Below are 23,888 nucleotides of genomic sequence, written 5' to 3'. Positions count from 1 at the left end.
TGTTGAATGCAAAAATAGTTCACTGAGTCCACAAATGACACTCTGCCAGGTAAAACAGTTATAAAATGAATCGAAAGGAGAGCCCTGTTCTCTGGGTGCACACAGTTTGGTGTCGTGGAGAGGAAGGGGAGAGGGAGACGCAGATGTAAACAGTCACAGTCTGATGTAATAAATTCTAGGAGAAAGGCACATGGGAGGATAGAAAGGCGAAGTGGGAGCCGAGCAGTCTTTGGAAAACAGGGACATTAGCGAAGATTGCACAGAGGAGGAGGAGTCCCTGAGTGAGCTTGGCAGGTGGCCACTCCACAGAGAGATTAGCCTAAGAAAGCATGGCATCCTAGAACTACTAATGGTGGCGCCGAGTGACTCTGTGTACAGTGAATGAAGACATGGATATGGGGACAGGGCAGAAATAGTGCTCTTTGTCTTTTCAACAGTTAATGGGTGGGTTGAAGGAGATGGTGTGAAACAGGGTCAGATTTGTGGTTTAGAATGATTACCTGGATGTCAGTGTGAAGGGCGACCAGCATCTCTACTGCTGGGGCCAGGTAGACAAATCAGGACATCAGCACCTAAGTCCAGGTGAAGAAACAAAAAGAGCAGGAAGCCTGAAACAAGAAAGTGGTAATAAAGATGGAAGGGATTGGTGAGTTCAAGAGTTACTTAGAGTGACTTCTGGTGAAGGATGAACAAGGAATATAAATGAATCCCGGGTGGCTTAGCAAGGTCATTAGGTAAAGGGTGAATATATTAAATGAGGTAGAAAATATAAAAGAAAGAAAATATTCCCCAAAAGTGAGCTCTGTTTTATATAAGTTGAATTTGAAACCCCTGTGAGACAGCTAAGAAAATACAGAAAGGGACAATTTGAAATATGTGCTTAGAGCTCAGGAGATCCCTCTAGGTTGGGGGAGAGTGTTTTGGGGGCCTATCAAATTCTCTTTCCAATTCTATCATTAGTAAAAAAGAGAGAAAAATAACAGTAGATGGGAGTCGGTGAAGAGAAAATGGAATCCTAAAATTATGTCAATTAATTTTTGTTTTTATGTGATATGAATAAAGTAATATATGCAAGCTAGCTAGTATCAAATGTGTGACTGAATCTCAAATTCTAGTGACTCTAGATTGTTTCCAAGATAATAAAAAAATCTACCTAGAAAAAGCAGAGTAATATTGGCATATATTTCTATATTTTCACACAAATCTTCCATTATTAGTCATATAGCAGTACACCATTGTATTATTTTCATTCAAGATGAAATAATTTTATTTTCAGTCATTCAGTTTCACATTTCTTAAGACTATTATATTGATTATCTTTCTAAGAAGTAAATTATTTAAAAACTTGGGCCGGCCGAGTGGCTTGTTGCTTAAGAGTTGGCTTGGGACGCCAGCTCTCAGCAGCAGGGCCCCGGTTTGGATCCCACATGAGGGTTAGTGACACTGCCCTCTACAGCTAAGATGCTGAACAACAGCTCGACCTGAAGCTGGGCTGCAGTGAGTCACAGGCGATGGCGTAGGCTGCAGTGGGGCTGGCCAGCAGCTGGTGTGCGCCTTCCTGAGCTGCTGTGAGCGGCTGTTAGCAGCAGTCCAATGGCCGGCGAGCGACCGCCTCGCCTGGGAAGAGCGCAATGATAATACCAACATGGGCCAGTGAAGCGATGTCCTCCACAACTAGACTGAAGAACAAAAGGACAGCAACTTGTCTATTCCCCTTCCCCGATTCCCCAACTCTGTTCCCCTACCCCAATTCCCCAATGGAAAAAAAATCTAAAAAAAAAAAGAAAAACTCATCCATCTGTGTAAGATGATTATATAAACAGAAGAATGTAGTTATTTGGGAATATGTGTGTGTGTATTTTTGTGTATTTAAAATATTCAGAATGGTACTTTAAGAAAGATTTGAAATAGAATTACTGCAATGGTAAAAAAGATTGTTTCTTTTAGACTCCATCTTGTAATTGCAAATTTCAAAGCAGAAGTTTTCAATTCATTTTACTGGTTGAGATGCATTCCTACTAATTAAGATGATTCTTCATTGGGTACTTGGTAATGTGATTGCCTTTTGGGGTTCCACACAGATCGTAATCACACATTGTAATTGGTATTTATTTCTGCTACAATTCTCTACCATTATTGTTGTGAAGGTCCTTTCATGTTGAGTCTGTTTCCAAAAAATCTAAAACTTTTCAAGACAGTTCAAAGTGTTATTTAGATTGAGGAGTTGGGAGCCTAATTTGCTATGCAGTATGAAATCCAAAGATTTCAGTCTCCTAAACTCTAACGAAAGCATAGCCAGTTTTCTTTTTGTTAATTGAAATTAAAATATGTAGATTTTTATACTTACGAATTAGAAAAGCAAAAGGTTATGCCCTAAGAAAAATTACATCGAGAAATTCCCAGGGTTGAAGTTGTATAGATGCCAAATAATACAATCTTTTATTTTTTTAAGGAAAAAGTAACATGAAATGTTTGCTTACTTTGATAATACACATAATTGTAAGAACTAAAAGTAAAAATATTAGTCATAATCACATGGCCCATAACTATTTATATTTTGATGTATTTCTTCCCAGTTTTATTTCTATATTTCTAAGTAGACAGGAAATCATATTATTATAAGTAAAATCCATACAATTTTATTTCCTTGACTTATGTTGTTCAAGACCGCCTATATTATGTTGAAAATTTTCATTGCTAGTAAATAACTCTTTCCCTTGAAAGTAATGCTTTTAAAGTTTTACTCTGAATAATATTTTCTCTATGTGTTTGGTGGATTTTATCAGTTAAAAAAAGTTACTTTCTAGTTCTAGTTGTCTAACAAGTTTTCAGCCTAAAAAACACTGAACTTTATTATCCTTTTCTACATCTTTGGAGGTGATAATGGGGTTTTTCTCATTTAAACCATAATGTGGTGAAATTATAATGATTCATATTCTGATGTTGAATTATCCTTAATTTTTGCATGAAAAAAAGCCCACAATAGGTCACAGATTAATGTTTATGTAATAGATCAGCAGAAGCAATTTTTTTTGATGATTTTGGTATTTGTGATTATAAATATGATTTAGGGTATAATTTTGTTTTCTATACTGTCTGTATCTGGTTATGTTATCTCAGATGCCATAGCATCATGTTATCTGAAGCTACTTATACTAAATGTCTTTTTTTCAAAGTTGTGTAGAATTACTTGTACATCTGGTCTGTTTGGCACATTTGGATGAGATATATTTTTGATAGCTCTTTAAATTTTTAAAATTGGTTTAGTTTATCTAATTTCTGTATTTATTACAGAATTTATTACAGTATTTATTACAAATTTGCAAGTTGTTTTTTTTTCTACAAGTTTCTCTTAGTAGTCTTTTAAAATTATGAACATACAAGTCTTTGTAACATTCTTGGATGATTTTCAAAACCCTTTATTATATCTTTAGCTATTTTTTTTGTTTATTAAATAAAAATAATTTTATGTTTTCTATTTTTGTAGCTTAGTCTTATAAAACTACCTTGTTAGTCATTAAAAACAAAACAAAACAAAAAAACAACCCCAGATTTTAGTGTTGTTGATTATCTCCATTGTTTATTCTCCGGGTCACTGATTTCTGCCTTGGGTCTTTTGTTACTGGGATGAGAGTGGCAGCAGTGGTGAGAAAGGAAGCCATAGCTTCTCTTCTCCCTCAGCCCGGGGTAGTCCATCCTTTTCATCTGACAGCAAGTAGAATAAGGACTAGAGTAGTAAGAAGGAGGGTAAGGCTTGAAGGGAGATGGCGAAAAGTATTCCAGGGAGGAATACAGTGTGGAAAGAAAGAAAATCTCAAGCCATTCTTGCAAAGTGATGGGAACTTATTATGGCCTGAGAGTAATAAATGGCAAAGGATGCAATGAGCTCAGGGACTATCTTTGTTATCCTCTTAGGTCACATGCGACCAGAAAGCCAGTTTTTGAAGGTTTTAGGAAAGGAAGACATGCTAGGTTGAACAGATCATTGAATGTCTGTAATTTCTAAACCAATCAATTATTCTCTGTAAATGATTTATTCTAGCAAATCATGGGGCATGTGTGCCTTAATAGGATGTTACGCTTTGGCCAATCTGAATGATGGAAAATAACTATTTGTATTAGGTATTTTAAAAATTCCCTTTACTCTAACTTGTTCCAAAAATCATTTTTAGTGGCTGTGCTAACTATAATAGGACTGTCTATCCTGAAAAGCTAATTCTGGTAATTCCTTCTGTGCCTGTGCAGTGAACTTGGATTGATTCTGAAATGCCAGTGGGACTGCCCTCGACTCTGCCTTTGCCTCTACATGTTTGTGTATTTGCTATTCTATTGTGAGGCTGAGAATATGGCTTCAGTGTGCTCTGTAGTACTGCGTGTGCCTTCCCATACCAAGGGATTCGAAAGTGTTTAAGCAATTTTCAGTCCTGTGAAACCCAGAGGAATAAGTTCTTACCTAGGAGCTTCTGCACTTTTGTTTGTTATCAGGCCTAGTTAAGCCTGAGGAGGCAAAGAAGGGAATGAGATTTTTAGTGGATGAAGAGATGTTGTTTGGTTAGATAAAGATTGGGCTGAGACTTGAGGGCAAGGCAAGTATATTGGAAAAGTTCTGGAGATGAGATAGTGGCTCAAATCCATAGATTACTTTAAATGGATATGTTAAGTACAGCCAGAAAAAAACACAAAAAACCTCAAGCTGAATAATAGCGGATCAGGTAATAGGCCAAAAAGAATTTTAGAAAATTCTTACTGCATTCCCCTCTGCTTTTACGTTCTCCCACTAATTGAATAAAGTTGTATGTAAAAGACATAATTAAATGCTTTTAACATCAAAGGTGTTCAATGATGATAAGTTGTTTAGTTTTCAGTCTTTCTGTTTTCTTTCTCTCACTCTGTCCCTTTGTGGTCTTTTTTTCTTTGTATTTATAGATAATCAGGTTTCTATTCAAATTAATGCAAGTACAGAAATAATTCAAAATGTCACATAAATACAAATTTCTGTCAACCAAGTAAGTGGAAGTTGACTTCACAAATCTCAGTTAACAAGGATTTTTTTCCCCACTCACACAGATGAGACATATGGAAACAAGCTGATAGGATGCATGGTTTTCTTTTTTCCTAAGTAAACCTTTTAGATTTTGGGCTGGAGCTAGGATTGGATTTTTGGGCTAGAGTTAGTATTTGACGCCTTCTTTTAAGTTTATTTCATTATAAATTAATTGATACTCAATGCATTATAATCAAACCTTATCGAAAAACTATTTAGCGGTATCTACTAAAGTGTGCATCTAAACTTATGGCATAGCAATGCTATTTATTGTATGTACCCAAGAGCGTATGTATTCACCAAGAGGTATATACAAAAAAGTTTACATCAATAATAGCCAAAGCTGGAAACAACCAGAAGTTTACCAGCAGAATAGAGAAACCCATTCTGCTTTGGATTATTCAAAAATACTGATGAACAAAAGATGTCAGACACAAAAGAGTACATATTGTATGCTTCATTTTATATGAAGTTCAAATGCAAACAAATTGAATCTAGGGTGACAGAAGTCAGAAGAGTGGTTATCAATTGGTTGGTGGAAGGAGTGTCACTAGATCAGGAAGGCGCACATGGAAACCTCTTACTTGCTACAAATTGTCTAAAGATTGATCTGGATAGAGATTTGCATGTGTGTATAAAAATATTCATTAGGCTGTATAATTTGTGTACTCTATGTAAAGTATAACCAAACATGCATTGTACGATTTTCATTTACCCTTAAAAGGGTAAATGATACCATATATATACATACATATATATATATACATATATATATATATATACAACATATATATGTGTGTGTGTATATATATATATATATATAGTGTATATATATATATTTATTTATTTATTTATTTATTTATTTTTTTTTTTTTTACTAAGGCGACAGACTTAATATTGGATTGACTTTCTATTTGATGGCTACCATGGTGATCTGAGTTCTTATTATGTTTCATTTTGATCCTCAAAGCTGCTTTACTTTTCAGAATTTTTTGATCATGTAATTAATATTATTTTGCATTTCATTGATTTATATGGATGAGAAGTAGCTTGAGTAGGTTTTAGGTAACAAAAGGAAAAGCCTGGCTAAGTTTGGAAATTAACAAAGGGTGGGCTCCATATTTAAATATTAATATATTTAATATATGAAGTTACATATTATATGTTATAATATCTAACTATGTATCATGTTTATATTTAGTATCTATTTTGTATTCTCTATATTTATATTTAAATATAGCATAGAAGCTATTTAAACTATGTGCTTCATCTCTTATGTTCTTTTTTGTGTTAGACTTACATTTTTTTTTAAATGGAAGTAGATAACACAAAGAACAACTTCTGTATTAAACTGACATGATTAAGTGAACACTGAAAATACATAAAAGTGGCTATCCATGAGCATATATGATCAAGCTCATCAGAAGTTTAGAAATTTTTGTTTATTTGTGTTAATGACTTACCCACAGTTTCCTATTTTCCTCATGGCTAACAACTTTCAATACGTTTATCACAGGACTTTTGCTTCTATATAGTGGACTTGGAATTTCTAGCTTTCCTGAGTGAACTCTTAAGAATTAACGTCTTCCTGTTGACTCTTGTTTCCACAGGCCGCCCTGCAGGTTGGGGGTCATGGAGAAAGGCTGCACCAGTGCCGGGAGGTCATGCTGCTGACTTACAAATCCATCCCCATGCAAGTGGACGGGGAGCCCTGTAGATTGGCCCCGGCTATGATTCGGATCTCCTTGCGGAATCAGGCCAACATGGTGCAGAAGAGCAAGAGGAGAACGTCCATGCCTTTACTCAATGAGTGAGTATGCCCCTTGCCTACCTGTGCAAGCCCGAAGACCGTGGAGAGGAGAACGCGGAGCATGTGCATGGTGGGGGCCTCACTGTGTTGAGAAAGGAACCAAGTCCAGGAAACAGCCGTTCCGTGGCCTCTCTCACATTATTCTGCCATGTTTTCTAGACAGTGGCCACACTCTTCTTTGAAAAATCATTACTGGATTATAGGCTAGATTGATGATGCTTCTTCACTGACCACTGGAGTGTATATTCACTGGGACCAGCAGACAATCACAGAGTGATGCCAGGGCCATCCAGTGCACCCAGATGTGTTCTTTTTTGTTTGGTTTTAAGAAGGCAGGCTGTCGACCTCCTCTTTACTCAGGTCACTGGGAGAGTGTTGGTTTCTCCAAGAGCAGAGCTGGATTTTGGCTCGCCTCTCTCCACGGTACACTCCCGTCTGCCTGTTGGTAAATTGTCCTTTTCCTGATGCTCCCGTTTTGGCGTCCTGTGTACTCCGGTGCTTCAGCTCAACTTGTCATTCCGGGTGGCATCCTATTGTCTAGATCTAACCAGACTCACGAATTGATGCTTAAACACTCAAGGCTTGTACCAACCTTGGCCCTTCCTTTTCTTAGGTGTTTCGTTAAACTGATTTAGGCTAAGGTGATAATGACTAGATATTCATTTTTTAGTGTCCCTTAATCTGATTTTTGGTTGACATACCTATTTAGGGTTGGAGAAGGGGATGGAAAAAGATGGGGATTTGGGCATCTTTTTTAATATCTTCTATATATCATGCCCATACGCCTAACCTGATTCAAGCTAAGGCCATTGCAGGGCTCACCCTTGAGTTATTCTTCTGTCACAGTGAGGAACCCTCTCAGGTCCTCCTCCTGTTTGTGGGCTGTGATGCATGGTTACCTATTTGTACTGAATGGCTGGCTTCCTTTAGTGCCTGTGAAGCAAGGGCATGCTTTTCCATATATTTATTGAGCCACTATGGCAATCTACAGAAATGCCTAGAATAAACCAGTGACGCAGGTGCCACAGCTCACTGCCAAAACTTGACTTCACCTCTTTCTCCGAGATGGCATCTGTTGAGGAATAGTACTAGACAGGGCTCTTAAAGCGTTTTAATTTTCAGTGTCTGCTTCTGAGTCTGGAGCTGGGGTGAGAGAGCTTGTCTCCCCTGCTTCCTCCCTTCCCAGAGTCACTCTGGACCTCCCCAGCACATGTCCTAGATCATGAACCAGGGGGCCCGTTTAGGTGTAGCTCTTGTTTTGTTTAGGTTTTGCAGCTAGTGGAACTCCTCCCTTATTCCTGGCACCTTTACCTTCCATTGGGTTGAATATACAATTGCTGAGTTTATATGTTAAAGAACGTAGGATGTCAGCAATCGTAGATGGCTCACCATATTCTCTCTAGAAACATTAGAGGTAAGCCTTGAATCATAGGTTTGGGAGAAATCTCTGAAGTACTAAGTGAAAAGCCATCTCTGAGTCACTTGTAGATAGTTCGTTAAGAAGCTGTAATCCAGCTACAAGTTCTTAATATCTGCAGGCTTAGAGCTTCCACTCTTGTGCCTGGGACTTCGATACTTCATAATCTGATCAGACATGCAATTGTTCTCGGTATAGTTTCAAGCTCCTCTTGCCCTTGAATTTGTATTTGATATTTGCTCAGTAGCTATATTGTTAAGATTCACTTGGGCTTTCTTCACACACAAAAATGAATATAAGTAGTTTTCTTTTTGTACTCGTGACACACGTGACAAATGCTGTGACATCATAGATTTAGCTGGGCAGAGGTGTTCAAGAAGCAGCCTTAGAATCACTCGTAAGACCTATGTAATATGGCAATAATAGCATGCTTTTCATTTTTAAAAAGAACACATCTAAAACTGTAAAAATAACAGATATTAATTACTCATTATGACAATTATTCCACACTATATTTTTTTTAGAAAATCTATACAGATAGCCTGTTTTCAAAGGAAGCAAAACACCCCATTCCCATATAACACTTGTTCACTCAGCTTTACTTTCTCTCACCCACTGATGTTATTCACCCTCAGGGATTCGATTGCTGCTTTCTATTTCGGTAGAAATTCTTATTTTGAATTCTAACTTCTTCCACTGGATTTCCAAGTGGAATTTCCAGTTTAGTGGCAGCCTGGCCATAAGACCTCTTTATAAGTTGTCTTCCACCTTCTGAGTCTGCTAAGATTTTCTCTCTTTCAGCCATGGGTGTTTGAAGTTCTCTACTGCAGCCAAATCAGAAGGAAATCAGTGAAAGATAGTTATTTCCTTCCTTTATTTTTTTCCATCCTACTTTCTCCTTTTTTCCTTCTTTCCTTTCTCCCTTGCTTATTGTTATTTTTTTTTTTTACCAAGACTATGTTTCTTCTGTTTCACTTACCTGTCTTCTTTCAGAAGGGAGAGGATTGGTCTAAACTGTCTTAAGTATTTTAGTTTAAAATCCTGTGTGTTGTGTTGTTGTGGGGAGGGGAATTTTTCAGTCAGAAGAGGACAGCTTTTCAATTCATCTTAAGGGATCACTCTTCTTTCACAAGCTTGTTAACTGTGAATATTTGAGGTTGAAGTGCTGTGGTGCCCAAACAACTCACGAGTTTGCTCTTTCTTTGGAAGATGACATATGCACCCCAGGTTTCATAGAGCTAATGAGCTCAGCTCTGTGTCCTCAGCAAGGGTTTCTTCTAAAAACTGAAGACTCACACCTAAATATCTTGGTTGACACCTTCACCTGGCTATCTCATAGGAACCTCAGACTCCATGCACTGCTACTAATGGGCTTACTAACTCTATTTCTTTTGCTTTCTCTCCTGACCATCCAGTGAGCCTTTTTCATCCACATTTGTATGGATGGAACCACCATCCAATCATTCACCATGTCCCTGGTCCCTGGAGTCCTCTCAGTCCCCTTCACGTTTACATATCCAATGCAGTCTTTGACATCTACCTTCTGCTTATTTCCTGCTTCTTTAACTCTCACATCATCTGTTCATCCTCTCTGCTGGTTACCTTTCAGCGGCACTGCTGAAATATGCTTATAATTCAGTTCTTTACTTCCAGTGTTGCTGCCCTTCACACAATGTCTTTTCCAAGTTACAATGACCTTTCTAAAAATGTGGAGCCTGTAGTCTTTAGCTTTACAGACCTTTCTGATCACTGACTTCTTCATATTACAATGCTCCAGGGATGATTGCTATTTCTGTTTTTTAAACTAGCCTGTTTTTACATCACCATGTTTTTTTAAACTAACCTGTTTTTTACATCACCATATTTTTTCACGTCTGTTGCCCTCCTCACCTCCTTTCCACCTGCTAACTCTCGCTCAAGTTCAAGACCCCATTGAAATATCACTTTTTCTAAGACTCCTTTTCTATCTATTTCTAGCTATTAAATACACCACTCAGTGCTCCTATAGTGCTCTTGCTTACAGCCATCACACTATTTGTCAAAAATGGTATAATCATTGGTTTACTTGTCTCTCTTCTTTGCTCTGTTGGAAGACGTTGGGTGCCTGTCAGTGGGCCTGTCAGTGGGCCTGAGACTCATTACCTGGATCAAATCTATAATGTCCTATCTGTTACATTTCACAGAAATTATTTCTAAAATAGCATGAATTTAAAATCTCATGAATTTCAAAATAATCTAGGAAATGTCTTGATCCCACTTTATGATAATAAGTGGAAGAATTTCAATATCTGATCCACATGGATAGCTGGAGGAATCCCCATGAAAAATGGTTATATAGTAAGCCTTCATGATACTACTAGAGCTCCATTTATGCAAAACGGAAAAGACAATTTTTAAAAAATTTCTTGGTTTATAATCCCATTTGTTATTACTATACATACAAACTGAAAGGTTAGGCACCATTTGTGTTCAGTAGCCCCCGCCACTGCCCCTTCATTGGTACAAGAACATATCTCGTTTTATTGTGGCTTATGAATCTACTCAAAATCTGAACTCCAGTAAATACCTTTCCCAAAAAGCATGATAGAGGAGATCTGTCTAGGTTCATATTCATGTGTTAGCAATGTGATAGCCAGATATATTTGATCATACTCTCTATTTGGGAGGCACTTCAGAAAGAGAGCAGAAACTTAACATTACTTATGTGTTTAGGGAGAACGTAAGCTCTTACAGCTGTTTCCCTGAATTCACAGGTAATTAATTAAGACTATGTTGTTAAGGGTGATTGTATTGTCCAAAGGTAAGATTTCTAGTTGGCAGCCTTTGAATTAGGCAACCAGAATCCTTCATCCTGGCTGCTGATTATTCTTGGTTGTAACTCATATTTGAGAATAACAGGGAGTTACTTCATGGGTGACTTCATGTGAGAATTCCATACCCAGTAGAAAAGATGGATCAGGGAGCTATGCCTATTGCAGTTATAGTGAAACTATTCAAATCATCTGAGAGAGTGGAGAGAATCATTATGTAAAAGTCACAGGAAATTTGGGGTTTAGTTTCTTAAATTTCACATATTTTCTTTTCTAATAGCCACTCAAGACTCCCTCCTGTATAAATGGAGACCAAAGGGAGAAGTCTATGGTTTCACTCTTCTACCAAGAATATGAGTGGAATTACGGCATCACTGTGGCGAATTTAGACTGTTTGGGGATTGCTGCTGGATTTTTTTCAAAAGCCTTTGGTATTTAAGCGAAGGAAGTTAAAATTCTTGTTGAGTCACTCTTTTCAAGATGGCGGTCTTTTAACATGACTGTTCCTACAAAGCCCTGGAATCATGAGGACTATGTTAAGGGATGAAATAGCCCTTGACGCTCCTCAAAAATAGTTGACTGTACCAGCCTACCCCTTGTGTGTGTGTGCGTGTGCGCGTGCATATGTGTGTGTGCGCGTGTGTTTCTGTGTGTGTGTGTGTGTGGTGCTTCCTCTCCTTGGATGTCCTGAGTGACCTAGAGCAAGCGAGGAACGTCGCCCCTCCTGCCCCTGCAGCCCTGCCCAGCGCCCCCTCCTGCATCTGCGCTGTGCCCTGCCCCGAGCTCCACTCTGCGTCTTGCCCCCGAGCCAGCCCCTGCCACATGTCCTGTTGGCTTTGTCACCATCACCGGCTTTTTGGATTGTTTTCGTGGCTGGCTTGATTTTCTTTTTCATTCACTGTTTGGTGATGCGCTCGTTGAATTTCTGTTTAAACTCTGTGTGTCTCTCTCTCTCTCTCCCCTGGCTTGGTCCCTGTCTGTCCACGCTGTTGTGCTGATTGTCTCCGCTGCTCATTCCCTTGCTGCCTCTAGCCTCCATCAGGTGCAAGCTGCGGACCTGCGGAGAGTGTCTGCCCCGCCAGGCTCCTTCACCATGTGAGTACAAGACTGGTCAGTTTTTACAGTTTCTCTCACCGCCCCCACCCCATCTCCTTGCCAGGGTTGGCCGACCAGCATTCTCCTCCCTCACTGGCCTGCTTCTCAGATGAAGAACCGCCATCTTTACCCTTTCTGTGCTTTGAGATGGAGCTGTGAAGTTCTTCCTGTTCTATTTGTCTTGTTCCTTCTCTGAGGTCACAGTTTAATTTTTTTCCCATAGCTGCATGGGAAATTATATAAAATTCCATATGAAGCACTGGTTTCTATGGAAAGCTGGTGAGACCATTAGACCAGCCTGTGATCCATGGCTCAGGGAGGACTCTGAAGAGGTGACCTTGGTTTGTGGATGGACCCCTACAACTAGGTGTGGAGTTTTGAGTGTATGTAGCTGCATCTGTGCATTTTTCTGGATCAAGGATCCATAGTTATAATAAAAGGGCAGTGATCCCAAACTGTCATTGAGTTAGCAAAGTGCGTTTTATACACAATAACTTCTCCTTAACGCACTCTGCCTTTTTTTCTTCTTTTTTTCTGTTGAAAACAAACAAAAAGAAAATATGTTTTTTAGCACTTCGCTTCGGGACTTTTTTATATTGTGGCCTCTGTCTTGTTCATCTTACTTTTCTCTGTCCTACATATACTTAGCTAGATTTATTATATTTCAGGTCCTGTGACAGATGCTTTACATACATTAACTAATTTATTCCCCCAACAACCCTATGCTGTATACGGTATTATTATCTCCGTGTGATATACGAAAACTCTGATGCACAGCGTGGTTAAGTAACTTGCCTAAGGTCACACAGCTAATAAGTGACAGACTGGGATGCAAACGTGGGTAGTCTGGCTTCAAAGTTCATGCTCTTAGTAATTTATAATTTGCCACCATTCATCTATCAGGATCCTCTGTATTTCTCAGGGCCTGGATGAATGATTGCCTTTTTAAAGAATTCGTCTTTGATTCTTGCTGTTAGAATTAGTTACAACCCTCCCTGGAGCTCACTTTGATGTGCTTGCTATAGTTCTCAAAGTTGAATGGATTGATATTAATTACATTAGCTATATCTCTGTGTGTATCCCACACTAGACTTAGCCTACTTGAGATCATTGACCGTATCTTCTTAGGAATCTTTGTATCACTAGCCCTGGTCACAGATCTTAACACAAAGTATTCTGAAACCAAACATGATTGGTTGTTGGCTGGTTAGTCAAGTGACTGAATGAAAGAATACAGGTCTAAGTTGAACTGTCGAGCACCTAGGGATATGCCAAAGTGATTCCTAAATTTCAGTTATATAAATCTCACTTTCAACCCTAGTCTTATAGATACACATTTATTTATTTATTAACAAGTATTTTTTTCAAAAATACTGATTTTGCACTTGTTCTGTGTCGGACACTGTTTTGTGCTTGGTCTCCAGCGGTGAGCATAGCAGAGAACTACCTTCATGAGCCTTAAAAGTGAGTGGTCAAAGAATCAATAAGAAAATAACATTTAATTTCCAATTTGGAAGCTATTGCTGGGATACATTCTGTTTTCTACATGAGGCCTGTTCAATAAACTTAAGTAGAAGGAATGGCTCTCAGTGGTCATTATTTTCAGTGGCTCTACTTACAGAGTTCAGAGAGTATCGAGAATATCCACAATAGAAATGAATGTGATACTATTCATATTTCTAACACTGTTTAAGTTTTTATTATGTTTAAATTTTAGTTGAATATAAATTAAATGAGGCTCCTTTTTTCTTCCAGAGGGTATGCTATAGTAAGGTAAATTGTTATGCTTGTTTTGATAGGCTATAGCAGTCAGGATACCTAGATGTGGCCACTTTAAAACACGAATATTGATCTAAAATGTTTATATTTATGTTATATATTAAATATTACATATTATAGGTTTAATATCTATATATGTGACTCATAAAATATGTAATAAAAATTTATTAAAGTGTTATTTTTAAAATTAGATAACAAAACACTGTCAAATAGAGCAAGGAACATGGAGAAAATCCAAGCACAACAGTGAGTACTGTGTCTTTATATAACATGGCAGTGGTAACTTAGCTTTGACCCACTCTCATGCTGCTATTTGCTATTTTTAGCAGTGTTTAAAAATCACATTAAGTTGCTTTTGTCCTCATGAAAGTCAGGACTCCCAATACCTATCTAATATATAATCCTTCGCAATTCGCCTCTTTAACTGGCCATAACAGCTTTAGGATTTATCACAGTTGTCACACATATCAATCATTTGTTCCTTTTTATTGCTGAATCGTATTCCATTTTATGGATGTTTCCATTTATTTACCCATTTACTTATTGAAGGACGTCTGGATCAGGGTTATTTCAAGTTTGGGAAAATTATGACTAGACCTGCTATAAATATTGATGAACAGGTTTTGTGTAAACATAAGTTTCATTTTTCTAGGTTAAACACCTAGGAATGGGATTCCTGGGTCCCATGGTAAGTATATGTTTAACTTCATAAGAAACTGGCAGTGTTCCAGAATGGTTGTACCGTTTTTCATTTCCTGCAGCAATGTATGAGAGTTCCAGTTCCTCCACATCCCCGTCAGCACCTGGTATTGTCAGCCTTTTAAAATTTTGATAATTTAATTCTAATGTGAGTGTCTTTTCATGTGATTATTTACCTTCTATTTTTAGAAGCACCCATTCAAGTCTTTTGCCCATTTTGGGGGCATTTGTGTACTCCCTGTTGAATTTTGAGAACTTTTCATGTATTCTGGATGCAAGTCATTTGTTAGGCATGTGCTTTGCAAATATTTTCTCCGAGTATGTTATCTTGTCTTTTCATTCTCTTAACAGTATCTTTTGTAGAGCAAAAGTTTCAACTTTTAACAAAGTTCAAGTTACCAATTTTTTCTTTATAGAGCTGTGTTTTGGTGTTTTGTTCAAGAACTCTTTGTTTAATCCCAGGTCATGGGTATTTCCTCCTTTCCTTTTAGAAGTTTTATAGTTTTACATTTTGCACTTAGGGCTATGATTTGTTTTGAGTTAATTTTTGTATAAGATGGGAGGTTGAGGTTGAGGTTAGCTGTGGTTTGTTTGTTTATTTGCATATACATGTTCAGTGAGTGGTTCCAGCACCATTTGTTGAAAAGACCATCATTTTCCATTGACTTGCTTTTATTCTTTTATCAAAAATAAATTGTCCATAGATAAGTGGGTAGGTAGATTGATAGATGTGGATATATATGAATATGGATATATTTGGATAGATCAATTTCTAGACTTTTTCCTGTCCTGTTGATCTACATGTTTATGCCCTTGTCAGTGCCATATTCTTTTGATTATTGTACCTTTAAAATTAATCTTAAAATCTAGTTGTGTTGTTGTCCCAATTTTATTCTTTATTTCCAAAATTGCCTTGGCTATTCGAGTTCCTTTTTCTTTCCATGTAAATTTACAATCATAAATTTTACCTGTATCTCCCAAAACCCTTCTAGGACATTGACTGGAATTGCATTGAATCTGGAGATTGATTTGGGGCATATGATATCTTTACTATGCTGAGACTGCCAATCCATGAATACTGTATGTCTCTCCATTTGTTTATTTTTTTGCACCATTGTTTTGTAGTCTTCACCATACAGATCTTGTACATATTTTGTTATATTTGTGCCTAAGTATTTTATGTTTTGGAGCTATTTTTAAATGCTAGTTTTTTAAACGATGGTTTTCAGCATATAGAATGCAGAACTATGATGAATTTTTATGTGTTGGCCTCATGTCTTGTGGTCTTACTAAATTCACTTTTTAGTTCTAGCAGTTTGGTAGTATCATTAGAATTTTCTATATCCTCACACTTGTTGTCCATTAATAGAAATCATTTTCTTTCTTTCTTTCTAGATGTATGCCTTTTCTTTCTTTCTTTTGCCTTCTTGCATGGGTTAGGATTTCCAGTATGATGTTGAATAAGAGTGGTGAGAGTGGACATTCTTGCTTTGTTTATGATATTAGGAGGAAATTATTCCATCTTTCATCATTAAGTATGATTTTTGGTTGTAAATTTATTTGTTAAGGTACTTTGACCCAGACACCTGGGAAAGATTAAGGAGAATTGGAGTTATCTGTCTTTAAATGTTTGTTAGCATTTGTCCAACCATCTGGACCTCAAGATTTCTTTTTTCCCTTTTTAACTATAAATCCAATTCCTTTAGGAGTTGTTTTATTATGGGTGAGTTTTAGGGGTTTCTTTGTAGTTTTTTTAAGTTTTTGAGGAGCTGGTCCATTTCATCTAAGTTGTTGATTCATGTATATGGAATTATTGTAATATATCCTTATCCCTTTAGTGGCTGTGGAGTCTATAATGTTAGTCCCCTTTTATTCCTGATATTAGTATTTTTTTTCTTCTCTCTTTGTCAGTCTTCATAGAGGTTTATCAATTTTATTGAGTTGATTTATTTTATTTTTTAGAATCAGCTTTTGGTTTCCTTGATTCTCTCTATTGTCTCTCCTTCCCTCACATCAGAGGCCATGGGCTCCCCTAGAGCTTCCTCTGCCTACACCCGGTGTCTATGTCAGGCTTAGTGCTGCCTGGAATCCACACCAGGAGTTTTGGATGTAAAGCAAGGGGCGAGCTCCCCACGACTTGGATGATATTTTAAATTCTGTTCTCCAATCTGCTGCTGTCATTTACTTTTCAGAGTTCTCAAATAGCTGCTTTGTGAATTCTATACAGTTTTTTTTCCCTCATTCAACAGATATTTATTCCGTGCCTACTATGTGCCAAGCACTCCTCTAGGCACACATGGAATACAAAGATAAGTAAAGAAAAAAGACCAGAGAAATCCTGCCTTAAGAGAAGAGGATTTACTACATGTCAGGCAGTGGTCTAAGCAGTTTACACACGTTCACTCATTTAGATTTTATTTTATTATGTTTTTTTATAGCTGCATTCACTAGGGGACAGAGAATGAGGTGTGCCTACCCATCCTACCCAGAAGCGGAAGTTCTCTACTGCCTTTTACAGCAGAGGGCTGTCATACTGTATCCCCTTCTAACTCACTGCCATTCCTCAGAGACTGCCATAGCTCAACTCAGCAAAACAATTCTGCAGAGAAAACACTGTATTTTGAACTGCCGTCAACATATGTTAAAATGTATTATGCCATCTTGCACAGCAGTTACAATTTGACCATAAACAAGATGTTTCCCAATGCAAAATTATGTGGATTTGTTCCCCTGGGGAAGACAGAGTTAGGCACAGATCCGTGAAAAAAGTGTCAATTGTCATATTTGACCGTAGGCTGACTATAACTCAGCATTCTAAAATTGCTGCTGATAAATGAACACATCTTTGTAAAAGATGAAAGTAAATTAATTTTTGTTCCAAGAAGAAAGGGAGTTTCACTAAGAGAAATATTTTTGGTATGTCTGTTTTTTAAAAATTGTTCTGTTTTGGGTTGAGTGGAGGGCTGTTACTGTTGAGAAACTACCAAGATGGAGCCAAGGATCTTCAATCTTCGTGACTGAAGAAAACATAAATTGGTCATAAGCACTTAACATTTGCATGCGGGCCATGGAAGTCAATTAGCAGAGCAGATCCTTTGAAGTGCTTTCTAAAAATTCTTTAATTCTAATCCCATCAAAGGTTTTATTTGAACGTTTTCTTGAATTTACACAATATGCTAGAAAAGGTCTGTTTATTTTACTTATTTCACACTGGCCCTTTAATTCGAAAATAAAACTCAACCTGCTTTATTCGGAATCCTTTGTCTTTTCCTCTCCTCTTTCTATAAACCCCACTCTGCCACACCCTGGACTCTATTAGGGAGTAGTAAAAACATTGCCAAAGTAGAAATTTACATGCTTGCCTTGGTAGCCAAGAAGATCCATCAGACATGGTTTGCCTCAAAAGGAAGTAAGTAAGCTAGGGCCGGCCGAGTGGCTCAGTTGGTTAAGAGCTCGCTCAAGAGTTTGAGCTCTGGGCAACAGCGATTCGATGCCCGGCCCGAACTGAGCTGCCGCTGAGCTGCCAACAGGTGGCAGGATGGCTCAGCTAAAAAAAAAAAAAAATGAAGTAAGCTATTTGTGGCTAACACACAAACCTCCCTGAGAACCGCAGGATTAGCCGACCTGGGCCAGCTTGGCTTCCAGAAGCGTGCCTGGGGCAGAAACATGTCCAGATTCTGATTTATGGTTTATAAATTTGGGATCCCACTTTCTGGACCCAAAACCAATTGCGAGGGTACCAAGAGGGTCTAAGCATTCAAAAAATTGTGAATGTATTTGTTGTTGATGTTCTTGTTAGTATTCTCCCACCCCTGGGTGATTATCTCTGAGTGGTAGAATTATACATAAATTTGTATTGGCTTCCTGTGTTTTCTGATTGATTTTCATGAACATGCATTCCTTCTCTAAAGAGAGAGAAAAGCAAAAGATAAAGCTCACGTTTTTAAAAGAGCCGGAGAGAATTGCTAAATCCATAGAATCGCAAGGAATGTCATTCGCTCGATCTCAGAGTCAGATAGTGAAACGCACGAGTTCATGAGCTGCAGGTTTTCAGGAAAGCAAAGCTGTTTGCTGTCAGAGCCTCTGAGCAGAAGAAACTGCTAAGCTTCACCCGTCTTCTCTTCTTTCTTCCTCTCTCTCCCTCCTTCTGCCACATTTTCTGGGTTATCTTCCCAGTGGCTTCACTTCCCACTGTCCACAGCTTCTTGACCTTGAATCAGGCCAAAAGGTCATTCTTTCCTTTCTTTTTATGCCACTCCTCTCTGCAGGTTCCATAAATCAGATATACCAAATTGAAAACTCCAAAGAAAAGTAAGTAAGAGCCACTTGGGCTCTATCTCATACCAGTTTTCAAACGTGAGCCCAGGCCACATCTTGGATAATGGTTATTTTTCTCCCTGTGCTCTGTGCGTTTCCCCCAAGAGCTCCCTCACTCCCCCTGCGCTGTTCCCACTTAGATGTTAGAGGGGTCTAGGTACTTAAAGAGAAAGGGCAGCAGGAGAGGATAAGGTCTCTAACTGGAGTGTCTTCCTCCTTATTCTTTAGTATCCCCTCTACCCATCCCCCCACCCCCCACACACACCTCTGTGGTAACACCCTTCTGTTTTGACTATCTGCGGGTGCCTGTTTTGGTCTGTGTGACACTGACCATATATTGACCTTTTTGCTTTTCAGTTCCTCAGATATTAAAGAAAGGCAATTAGTCCTGGGATTTCTATCAGCTCTGAAAGTTCTATTGTGCTAAGATTGAGGGTATGACCCCAGACTCTATGAAAATCTACCCCAAGGGGATCTAAGACAGGAAGTAGGCAAGACTTCCCGTGGGGCACGACAGGGTCGGCTTTACCCCAGTACTGATCAGGGAGGCCAGGCCCTGTACCGCCTCGGTACACTTAAGGAATGCCTCACCTTGCTCTAAGCAAGAACCCTAGTGGATTTTAAGTACTAAGCACTTTGAGTTCTGGTCCAGTTTAACACCTCTCTAATATTAACACTGTATGTGGTAACAATTGCTATTATTTCCATTCCACAGATGAGAAGAGTGAGAATAAGAAATGTTGGCAAACTTGCCTAGAATCATATGCTATAAAGTGATTAGCACCCAGTGCTATCTGCTTTGAAGATAGCATTGAAGATACTGAAGTCTTTTGTCAACATAACTTCTGGTGATTTTCCTGTGTGTGTGTGTGTACACTTAGTTTCATATCTGTGATTTATATATTTTAATCCCATCATACTGTATAAGCTTTCCAGCTTTTTAAGAAAATGTGCGGATGAATAATAACAGAATTCAGTGCACAGTGTTTCGAATGTGTAAATCTTTGCCACTATAGGTTTTCAATTCAAGTGTTGTTATAAGAAGGAAGTCAGAATGACTGACCCCAGCTAAAAATAAATTCTAGTACAGCTAAAGAATTTGGAGAGCCATTTAGAATCGTTCGTAATGGTGTTTGGACTGTGAAAGAGGCTTATCGGGAAGGGTCATGCCCTCATCTACAGTGGATGGGTGGCGCCTGCGTCCTTCTCTTAGCAAAGGTAAACACGGACCCCAGAATCTGGTGCACTTAGGTAAACGCTTGTAATCTATTCAGGACTCCCTCGGCGTTTAAAATTATATCTCTGTGCTTTTAGAATTTGTGTTTAGAAGTGAATTATTCATGTCTGCGTAGGTGTAGAACCAGTCTTATGAGTCAGCACTTCTCGCATCGTGGAAGGTCACTGCAAAAGTAAAGTAAATATTTACTCCAGTGCCGTTGGCTGGGGGTGCAGGACATAGGAAAGTGTGTGGCACAAGCCAGTGTCAGGGGCAGGGGGACAGTTGGCAGGACGGCTTGGAGGCAGGATGTGCTCCAGGCCTGCTGGGGAAGGAGGGAAGGCAATTCATGCATTTTTGTTTGCTCAAAATGAATTTTTTAAAAATCTGATCTTAGAAATAACATTAATTCAATCAATGTAATAATAATTTTTATACTATTCTATATATCTTGGCTTTTAGGAGAAGTGGAAATTCGGGTCTGAATATTCTGAACAGCGATTATCCAGCCAGCAGAAATTTCCAAGTCAGGTTGGAATTTTGCAAACTAAAAATTAGATTCCTCGCATTCTTCTACTATGTATTTTTTATAAACAAGAATCGCAGGACTAAAACAAAATGTGTTAGTTTTCTCAGTGCATCTCTTTCGTAGGCATCGGTCTTCATTTGCTCAGGCCGCCATAATAAAGCACCACAGACTAAGTGGCTTAAACAACAGAAGTTTATTTCCTCACAGCTCTGGGCTACAGCGTTGGCAAGGTTGATTGCTTTTGAGGCCTCTCCCTCTGGCTTGTAGATCGCAGTCCCCTTCCTGTGGCTTTACGTTGTCTTCCCTCTGTGTCTGTCTATGTTCTAATCTCTTCTTCTTATAAGGACACAGAATGGATTCGGGTCCACCCTAATGACCTCACTGTAACTTAATTCCTCTTTTAAGACCCTGTCTCCAAATACAGTCACATTCTGAGCTACTGAGGTTAGGACTTCGGCATATAAATTTTGGGGGGACACAACCAAGCCCATAACAGCATCATACTAGATACATTTGAATTTTAGTTTTTGGGTTTTTTTTTTCCTGCCAACAACTATGTGAAGATTGAACTTTGTGTATATTACTTACATTGATAGTTTAATTCCCTTAAGTCTTTTTTATTAAGTGGTATAAGAAAAGCTGAAGGACAACTGCTATTTTATTATAGCAGATTCTCAGTATTCATCATGTGGGTACATTAAGGTTATTGACCTGTTGGACTCAAATTCATTTTTCTGAACAGTATGAATTTTAAATTTCTATTTGGAATCTGAATTCCTAAAACATTCTTATAATAAAAGCAACTATAGTACTACAGACTATAAATGGAAAGGAAAAGAAGTAATTTTGCTGGTCTTTGTGAATAAAAAGATGTATTTACAAATGGACTCTCCACCCAGAAAACAAACAAAAAAAACACCTAAATACTCTTAGACAGTAGTCAGTTATATTAGATAAACCACTATAACTTCAATGTTAATGGATTTACTGCATTTGGCAAGAAAAAACAAACATTTCAGTTTTTACTCCAGTACTGTAATAATAACTAATATTATATTCTGCCATAGAGTAAAAAGAGCATATTAACAACAACAAAAAATCTAGACATTTTGAGCATTCCAAGAGGGTGTTTATTTTGGATGGCTTTGCTGAGATGGATATAAACTGCAGTGTGCATTTCATTTATAGGAGAACTTCAATTTAATTATACCAATGCAATTGAGTTTTCCTGGTCTTTCAGAATACCCTGACACACATGACACAAAAAGAGAGTACACTTTTAAAGGCATAAAAAAGAAAAAAATACTTGTGGATGCTAGATTTAATTAATCCCCAGAGTTCATTATCACATTTTGTGTCAGAAAATGAAAATCTGAAAATGAATTCAGCAAATTCCAAAGTTGTAGCTAAGATATTTGACTACAATGAAAATGGCATTAGAATGACAAACAGAACAAACATGCCAAAGCTTTCAGCTTTGTGTTATAGAGAACTGTAATTATTTTTATTTTTCTCAATCATTTAGACTCTACTGCTCTCAAGAGAGGTGATTTATATCCTGTAATTGAGACATAAATAAATAAGTCTTTTGGTCTGATGGTATTTCGTTGCCCAGGCAAAGGAGAATAATTACGTGTTTCCTTGAAGAAAGGTTCTTGGCTTATGAATATGTTAGGATACTACCTTTGATAGAGATAGTAAGTGGGAGGATAGAAAGAACTGGGACAAGCAAAAATACCCCCAGTTATTTTCACATTCTGTTATGATATTCTCAACAGAACATTCTTTCCCTTCTCTTTCGGTATTCCTCTTAGTATCGGTAGCACTAAAATGTTAACTAGTTAATATCTGAACTATTTTGTGTGTGTGTCTATTTATTCTTCATCGTCCAAGTAACTTAATTAGTCTATAACTGAAAATATATCTTAAGGAACTTTTTTCTCAAGCTTACTATCAAATTTTACAGTTATTTTTGTTGATCAGGAGTTGTAGTGATAAAAATGATATACATTCTCTTCTAGCAGAGTACACCAACAAGAAGAATGGTTAAAAAAAAAATCTTTCATCGTTGGGTAGGGAATTAGAGAGAGGTGATGAAGTTTCCACCTAATTGGCCATATTGCTCAGTTGGAAAGAATTGGGTTTAGAGGACTCTCTGATTCGTCCTCCTTGGATTTCTGACAAGGAAACATGGAGTATTGGGAACACACCTGTGCTTCAAGTGGGGCTGTAGTTTTCCACCTGCTGTAGGTTGATGAATAGTTGTGATGCTGTATCCCTCTCCAGAGCCAAACATAGCGCCACCGAGTATTCCAGACCTTGGCAAGCCGTTGTCAACCTGGAGGAAAAAAATGAGTCAAAATGTAACAGGGTTTTATCTTCTATGAAATAACACTTCTTAAATTACATAAATCCCAGCACTTATTCCACTCTCATTTCCAGCAAAGAAAGTCAAATTCTTTATCAGTTGCAAATAAGATCAGGATATTACAATCGCTTGTAATTGCAAACCCAAGTGGAGATTTTTTTAGCATTTTAAATAGCATATAAATGTGAAGTTTTCTATTTTATATATATATATATATATATATATATATAAATTGAAACCTAAAATAAAAAGAATATCTTTCTTTCTGAGCATGTGAGATCTGCGCCATTTAGATGGCTCGGGAGTACACTTCCCCGTTACGCCTCATTGGTTCAAGCCCAATGGTTTCTTACTCCTGGAAGTGGTGATTAATGGTCCTTTCACAATAAGAACAGCAAAAGAATTCTCCTCGCCATTGCAGCTTACGTGACTAAAAGTAGCTCATATTACTGTTTAATGATGGCATCTTTAGTCATTTTTAATAATCAGGAAACCTCCATTACATGGACTTCATAAAAATTTGGGCCTGGTGTGATGGAAGACACAGTTTAAGTTCTTTTCTTGTCCCCATTCCAACTGTTCTTAACTGTTCATCTCAGCAATTTCAGTTTGTAGAACTCTACCACGAAAGTGCTTAATTCCTTTCTTCTTTATTTCCTGTGATATTTACTTCCTTTGCCTGTCATCATCATTTTTGTGCAATTTTAATACTCTTTAAGCATAAAAGGGCATAAAAAGAGTGTAAGTGGGAACTTAAGGTCCAAAATTCCTAAGTGATTTTTCTAAAAGATTGTCATTGCTAGC

The 23,888-nt window shown here is 37.8% G+C and overlaps 1 protein-coding gene across 9 annotated transcripts in view; it reads left to right on the top strand.

The window, feature by feature from the left end:
- The window catches only part of DGKI (diacylglycerol kinase iota), a 258,634-nt gene that overhangs the window by 113,232 nt on the left and 121,514 nt on the right, over positions 1–23,888 (top strand). For 6 of the 9 annotated variants that reach the window (XM_019653281.1, XM_019653278.1, XM_019653277.1 and 3 more), the window contains 2 exons: positions 6,655–6,854; positions 12,114–12,176. In XM_019653281.1, the coding sequence (XP_019508826.1) occupies positions 6,655–6,854; positions 12,114–12,176 (263 nt within the window). The remainder of the gene's footprint in view (positions 1–6,654; positions 6,855–12,113; positions 12,177–23,888) is intronic. The other 3 variants (XM_019653280.1, XM_019653283.1, XM_019653286.1) reach the window with 1 other exon arrangement.

The sequence above is a fragment of the Hipposideros armiger genome, unplaced genomic scaffold (genome assembly GCF_001890085.2).
Source record: "Hipposideros armiger isolate ML-2016 unplaced genomic scaffold, ASM189008v1 scaffold_201, whole genome shotgun sequence".
In the NCBI taxonomy this organism is placed as follows: domain Eukaryota; kingdom Metazoa; phylum Chordata; class Mammalia; order Chiroptera; family Hipposideridae; genus Hipposideros; species Hipposideros armiger.
Note: the sequence above shows the minus strand (reverse complement) of the source record. Positions and strands in the feature narration are given on the sequence as shown.